The sequence below is a fragment of the Solanum tuberosum genome, unplaced genomic scaffold (assembly GCF_000226075.1).
Source record: "Solanum tuberosum cultivar DM 1-3 516 R44 unplaced genomic scaffold, SolTub_3.0 scf00095, whole genome shotgun sequence".
Taxonomy (NCBI): Eukaryota; Viridiplantae; Streptophyta; class Magnoliopsida; order Solanales; family Solanaceae; genus Solanum; species Solanum tuberosum.
The window spans coordinates 325,735-333,543 of record NW_006239021.1 but is presented as its reverse complement, the minus strand read 5'-3'; the positions used below and the strand labels follow the sequence as shown (position 1 = coordinate 333,543).

General features: G+C 35.8%; 1 protein-coding gene across 1 annotated transcript; it reads right to left on the bottom strand.

The window, feature by feature from the left end:
- Nucleotides 1–2,012: 2,012 nt before the first annotated feature.
- LOC102606202 (scarecrow-like protein 22) lies at nucleotides 2,013–5,034 on the bottom strand. Its single transcript, XM_006347832.2, has one exon. The coding sequence runs from the start codon at nucleotides 4,678–4,680 to the stop codon at nucleotides 2,374–2,376; it is 2,307 nt and encodes a 768-aa protein (XP_006347894.1). The 5' UTR covers nucleotides 4,681–5,034; the 3' UTR covers nucleotides 2,013–2,373.
- Nucleotides 5,035–7,809: the final 2,775 nt, after the last annotated feature.

The window sequence follows — 7,809 nt, the reverse complement described above, 5'->3', positions numbered from 1 at the left end:
AAAAAACAAAAGGGACCCTACAGACCAAAGAAAAGTGTGTCCCCAAGTGCTTTAGACTAGTAAAGTTAAAGATCTAAAAAGAGAGTTCATATCACCAAATCTTTGAGTAAGCAGGAGGGTAAACATTATTAAAAGAACTATTGTCAGTATGTCACCATCTCTCTATGTTTTATCTAATTCATTAATGAACCTTAATAATACTACTTTTAAATGATGAAAGAGGCTGGCTGGTTTGTTCTCATTTTCATCAACACCCTTGAACAACAATCAAACAAACACATTGTTTCAAAGCTAACCTCATAAATGAACATGTTCTAACATCCAAACATTTTTGCATTTACCACTTTAATTGTGTATCTCAAGGACCACAACCACCCATCACAATTTATGCCTTGCCATTTCAAGCCACATACATAAAATTAGATTCTTTTTTTTATTCTTTCCGAGATACCTCAACTATTCTACAAATACCTAGCACCTCTCACCAACACAAGTATCGAGTATTATAAGTCACTTGGATGACATATAGTGTACAATAAGGTTTCATCATCCTTCTCCATAAACACTACAAGAAGGAAAATACTAATGAAAAGGGCATTTCTGCTTACACAATCTCCCTTCAGAGAACCTTGAATAAAGGAGGAAGAAAAGGGAAGAGTGAGACAAACAGTGTGACATTGTAATCTGCCTCTACTTAGAATTTACAGCTTCTACAGCCCCACAAGTAAAATAGGTCAAAACTGAAGAGGGAAATAACCATTTTAAGTTCCACATTCAGTATATGCATATAAAATTACGAAGACACATAACAAACAACGTAAAATAAAATAACATCCAGGGCACATCACCGCTGTCCGTTTATTGTTCATAAAGAAACATAATAAACGTCAGCTAATCATTTTACTAATAAGAAGGCCAAACATCTCTCTCCATCCAACATGGCCTTTCTCGTTTAATATTGTGACTTAAGTATAAAATATTGCCAGATTGAAGTAATGAATGCAGAACTTCCAAGGAAATGAAAGAGATTAAACTAATCATGTGGGGGTCCAATACTGCTAACCCCATGTGATTTGATTAGGACAGGTATTAAAGAAATTATAGCAGCAAATTCAATGTCTTATAATGCATATAATACAAGTGTTGGCATGCATAATAACGTGATAGATTATACAAAAATAATCAACTTCATTATTTAATACCAAAAGTAATAGTATAATGCAACTACCTCATAGATAATTAGCAATGCCGTTGCAAGTAGCATTATAGTTTCTAAGGATGCATGTATTATATGGAATTTAGGCCAACATCCGACCGTTGTTTCCTAGAACACATTGATATCCATAGAAACCATGATGAATTGAGTTCTCCAAAAATTTACCCCATTTTTCTCGGGTCTAGATGAGCTAGGATAACAGAACGACTAGGACTTCAGATTTCCTAGACAACTGGAGTAGTCAGACATGGTCATGTATCCACTGAAGAAAGGAACATTCTATCTGCTCTGCTACAAGTATATGCAATGGGTGAAAGCTAATCACAGTGTGTCAAAGCATTTACTTACACATGAGGATGTTTTTCATGTAATTACTCTGACATTCCCTATCTAATTTTTGCAATTCCTGAAGAGTGGGATTCTAGTGGACAAGTAAGGGAGGCGGATAACAAATGCAGATGACTTAACAACAAATTAGTAATAAGAGCTAGAGTTGGACCAAATATAATGTTGGCAGAGCTAGGACGGAACACTGACATATACTAGCAACTTAAACAGAAGATTCACCGATATTCCACCCCTGGGATCCCTGGAGAAACGATAAACTCTCGATTCACTAGGTAAATATCATGGAATAACAACAAAAGTATCCAGATCAGGACGTGATGAAATTCAATAAGGATCATCCCTCATAGTTAAACAACTGTTCCATTAAAAATTTAAAAGTAAATAATCAAAACTAAAGCATGTCATGCTAGTGAAACAATCAACGCTATATACCACACAGGAGCATCAATGAAATGGGCTAAAATTCCATCTTTTTTAATTTCTGGTTTTGTAATGTTGTCAAGATTACAACAAGGTTCTCGGCATAACTAGAAGCAGCAAAGGCCTACCTCCAGAAAATCATAGAGCACCATAATAGTAATACCATAATTAACATAGACCCTGATATAAGGAACTATAGCAGAACAGTTAACAGAATGACTGATTCTTCTTATAATGCCGAAACAATCTGCCTACGCCACAGGAAATTAGCAAATAAAAATTGCGGGCAACAAAAATTGAAAGGTTCAGATACTAAAACAGTGATTGTGACTTATGCAGCACCTTCTTTTTCATGGTTGGTTAGAAACTGCAAATTTAATTCCTGCTCCTCAGCACCTCCAAGCTGAAGCTGAGATGAGCTCCTTCCGCTGCCAGCAGAGAACAAGTGAAGACTGCCTCTTCTCCACATGGAAACCTCGAACAGGAGTCCTCTTGACTACACACTCGGCCTGTGATTCTGTAAAATTGCTGAGAGATAATGGCGAGAATCCAGATGACAAAAACAGTGACCTCCAATGCTGCGTCTTTTCAGGGGAACGAAAACGACCCATTACAATTCTTTCAATTCCTGGTTGGAGCAAGAACCTTTCAATCTTTTGGAGGGCATCAAAATTCACATTTACAGCATCAAGTGACTCAAGAAGGTTTGAGTAGGATTGAAGGGCTTGGATTACATGGTTTGGAAATGGTAGGTCAGTCCGGTCACAACCTCTGTCCACAGATACCACAATCCTAGGTGACAACTGCTTCACAAAACGAAGAACCAATGGAAGGGACAACTGATAGCTCGAAAGCGAGCTAACTGGAAGATTGACAGCAATTGCCTCATTCTCTGAGACTAAAGGAGGCAGTGACCATGACGTTGAATTTAAAGAATCAATGCTTAAAATTTCAAACTCAAATGCCATATTGATTTCACTAGCAAAATGGATCAAATTTTCTCTGGTGAGTCCAAGCTCTAGCTGGTCATGTGTGGATGGTGAGGCTAATGCAGTTATTTTCAGAGTAGGTGCGCCACCACTTCTCAAGGCAAGCTCTTGCATAAGGGAGGCCCATTGCCCGCCATAACCGATATCGAAATCTACAATATGAATTCTTTCAAACCCATCCAAGACCTCAAGCAGGGCTTGGTTACAAGTAAAATTAGCAAACTGTGCAACTGGTGAGATCTCAGAGAAGGACTTATAGGCACCAATCTTGAAAATGAGACTAAAAGGCGAAGAGGCCATAGATGGGTTCAAGTTGTTGGTGTTGGCATGGAGTAGCAATTGTAAAGCTTCCTTGCAATAAAAAGCAGCCCTATAGAAAGGCTTACCAATTGGAGAGAGCTGGTGATTGAGCCGCGCCAATATCCCTTGCGCGAGTACCGGATTCCCCGTCTGGACCAGCTCTGCAGCTTTGAATAGCTGGTCAATAATCGCTTGTTGTTGCTGCTGCTGCTGTTGTTGTAGTTGATGAAACTGACCCATTTCTTCCCCCACCATCTTTGGCTTTGTCCCCATTGCTCCTGGCCTAAAATGGGGAAGTAGCTGGAGCTGATGAGCAAGCCCCTGAGATGGTGTTGGCTGCTGGTGCCCTGCATCTAAAAACAATCCTTTGGAGATCTGAGAGCCTGGTTCAAGCCCTCCCATGGTCCCGGGGTTGTGTCGTTTCGCCTGCGGTGGCAAGACAAGATTTTGTTCATGTTGTGCAAATGGTAGTGGCAAAAGAAACGATGGGTTCTGAGGAATCTGTGTTTGGTGCTGGTTTATCAAGAACTGTGAATTGAAACTATGAGGCTTCAAATCTGTGCTCTCAAACGGCTGTTGCTGTGTCTGGCCGAAAGCAATTGGCCCAAGATTGTTAGACAAAGAAGGAAAGATTGGATTTTGAGGGAGATTTGTGGGTGGGTTAGAGACCAAACCAATCTTGTCACTGCTCATTCTGTTGGTAGGAAAACTTGAACTTGAGCTAATTGCAGGCATAAAACTACCAATTTGGCCAACTGGGTCTACACCAAAACCTTGATCCACAACCCCAAATCCTCCATTGAATTCATAGTCCCCTGTACCACTAACCTGCAAAACCTTGTTCAAGTTAGCCATGGAAGGGTCATCCACATCTCCCATGATCCACCTTAGTATAGACTGTTCTTGGCAAGGTGAAGCCATTACAGACTCTGATAACCCTCCTTCCCACTCCTCCATAGCACATTTCTCCCCTCCTGTGGCAGCAGCTGCAGAAGCAGCACCCATCTCAAGAGAAGATGGGGGTTGAACTTGTTGAAGCTCAGATTCAGCTCCCACATTGGAGCTTGTAGCAGTAGTATTGTCTTGCTGCTGCCATTTAGAAGATGGGTTTGCAGAAACTGCCGCCACACCTCCGCCTCCTGCAGTGTCTGTGGAAGCAGTGCCTCCACCACCACCACCACCACCACCCAAAGATGAAGACAGGGTTGAAGAGGAATTAATAGGCCTTGGACTCCTTATAGTATCCAGGACAGCACTTGGACTATTTACAAAGTAACAACAACTACTACTTTCTTTGCTGCTATTGTGGTTATTCCAAGAATTCAAGATACTATTTTTATTGAACAAAACGTCTAATTCTAACACCCCCTTCCCCTCAAATTCAAAGGGTAAGGGCATCCCCTTCATCTAAAGTACACCCACAAATCAAAAGATTTGATAGACCTAGAAGAAACAAAATTAATGCATCAAACTGGAGATGTCCATCTAAGGACACCCACCTCATTCATATACAATCATTTACTCTTCTTAAGACAACAATAAGACCAAATAGCTAAGCCAAGATTGTTGAGATGGAGAAAAGTTAAAAAGGGTTTTTGATGTTAGCAAGAATTTGGCTTAGCTATTTTCTTCTTCTCTTCTTCTTGTTTCCCTTGTAATACTACTCTTATTTTCCTTCTGATTTCTGCCATGGATGCGTGCAACATAAAAAAGTAGTAAAGTGCCCTTCATCTTCTCCTCTCTCTATCTTTTTGTTTTTTCATTTTTATTTTAATTATTGTTTTTTTTTAAAATATATATATTTTATTTTAGTTTTTGTGGCTTGTCTGGAGACGCAGTTATCTTTTCTGCAAGGGTTTACATACATACTCGCAACAAAGGAGCGTGTTGAGTACTCCCTGTTTTGGAAGGTAAAGGTTCTTTACTTTTTTTTATAATACATACTAGTAATAACATTTTGTTACCAACAATATTCATTTAATTAAACATTTTAATTAAGACAACAATATACAATCCTTTTGAGTATTTTGCAGGAACTTGAAACGTGTCTCTTGTGTTTTTATATAGACACGCGTCGCGTGAAAAAATATTTTTAAGAAAATGAAAGATGTTAAATTTAATTATGAAAGTTTCTTTCTCAAGTAAATTAGAGAGTATTATAATTACATGTGTAATACATATATATAAAGAAGCATAATGGAAATGAGTTTTACATAAATTAGCGTCATTTAGTCGTAAAAAGTTGTTGGACAAAAGAATAATCATTCAAATTCCATACTAAACAAGTTCATAGAAGACAATCTATTTCTTTATTATTATTATTTTATTTTTTGTATTTTAAATAAGACTTTTTTCTCCAATGTCAATTTCTGTTAACCAAACATTCTCTATCTATTTAATCAGAAAGAAAAAATATCACAAATTCAACTTACAACATTTGTTAGCAAATTCTTTTTTTAAAAGTTTAATATCCTATTTTATGTATCACATTAGCAAAAGTAGGGTAAGTGAACTTTCAATTTTGATGTGACTGCCTACCTTTTATCTAATTAATTTCCAGTTTAAGAAAGAATAAAGAGTTGAAAAGAATTTCAAAATCACTCCCTTAATTACTTTAACCAAACATTATCCTTTTTTTAAACTATTGAGAGAAAATATTTCTTTTTCCTAAATATTTTCACATAAAATGGCATCGTGACACCACGCGCACCCAATGCGCGTGGAAGTGGAGATGTGAGTTTTCATTTGTGCACTATTTCTTACCGATACAGAGAAAAGAGAACTGGCTCAAATGGCGTCGTGTGGTGAATTTCCTGTAATGCCCTTGAGCTGGGTGAAGGATTTGAAAAGTGATTCAGTGTGAAGTGAAGGGCTTATTGGTACTTTCGAGTGCAGCAGTTTCTGATGTACTGTTTTTACTTTTTCGAAGCTGAATCTGACGACACGATATAATGAGAGGCTTTTGTGAGTTTTGAAAATATCGAGACGGATTTTTAACGGTTCAGATCTTGTTTGTGGGATTGAAATGTACGGTTCAGATTAGCGGAGGAAGTTTTTCATCCTTCTCTTCTCTTCTCTTCTCTCCTCTAAAGTACTGATGAAAATCACTTTAATGCTAAACATATGGGAGATTTTTTTAGGTAGTTTTTATCTAATATCAAAATAAATTATTGTTTTCTTCGCTTTATTTTATGTGATATTATTTAACTTTATACAGTATTTTAAAAAGATTGAAAGATTTTTAAAATTTATAATTTTAAACCATGCTTATATATTTGTCTGATTAGATAAATAGTAAACAAATAATTTTAAGTCAATTTTTTTCTAATTATAATAACTGACATTTCCTTTAGAACAGACCAAAAAAAAATCAGTATCACGTATAATGGAATAGGGAAAATAGTACTCCTACTATGGCAGTTGATGGGGATAAACAATATATTGTGATTTTTTTTATTTGAAAAAAAAAAAGATACAAAATTCGTTGATTTAAGAAAATACATGTTTGTATATACGAGTCACTTTTATAACGAGTGGTATATCACCTCTAAATATCAAAGTAGAGGGATATATCAATCCATTTTTCCTATTTTCAATTTGTTCAAATTAAAAAATATCTTTAGACCACGATATGAAAGTTTCATAAATCATTTTTTTTAAAAAAAAAAAGTTTGCTAAATAACTGTCCTAAAAAAATGAAAGTTTTACCCTAAATGTTGATGGTTTGAAAGTAAATTTGGATGATTTACGCTAATATCCTCTTTTAGGCTATGATTTAAATTTAGTTTCTCTTTTTAGAAGTTCAGCAAATATACTCTCTGGAGAATTATATTGCTAGACAGTGTTAAATTTGAATATAATATTAGTAATATTTTTTTACATATTGATGAACTTTACGGACAAAATTGTGATGATTTACAAAATTATAGACCGTAACCTAACCTATCCTTATACGAGTTGTTTCAATTTACTCAAAAAGAAAAAAATTGGAATAATATATAGGGTAAAGGGTCAAATATGCCCCTAAACTATTCGAAAAGGTTTAAATATACCCTCCGTTTAAAGTTTGGCTCACTCGTGCCTCGCCGTCCAACTTTTCGTCTAGATATGCCCTTATGGGCGTTAGTTGGTCTGCTGGACATATTCAACTCATTTTTCATTTCTTTAAATGCCACATAGAATTATCATGTCATTTTGACTTTACCACATGACATTTATATGAAAATGGAAAGGGATCAATTATGTCCCTAAAAAATTCCAAACCATAAACACCTAATCTGACCTACCAATCAACCCCCCTTTTAAATAAACTAGGCGACCCGTTTTCAATAATTTTGTTTAAATTTTTATTTTTTTCGGTAAATCCCGAAAATGAATAATTGATTAATAAAAAATATAAAATTAACGCCAAAAATACACAAATAAATATTGTAACCTTAAATTCAACATTTTCAACAAAAAAAAAATAATGTTTTTTTCGGTAAAACCCGAAAATGAGTAATTAACTAATAAAAAATATGAAAAATATGAAAAAAA

What these genes read in the sequence shown, in the direction of transcription:
- LOC102606202 (XM_006347832.2), bottom strand. Translation starts at nt 4,680, where the DNA reads ATGAAGGGGATGCCCTTACCCTTTGAATTTGAGGGGAAGGGGGTGTTA.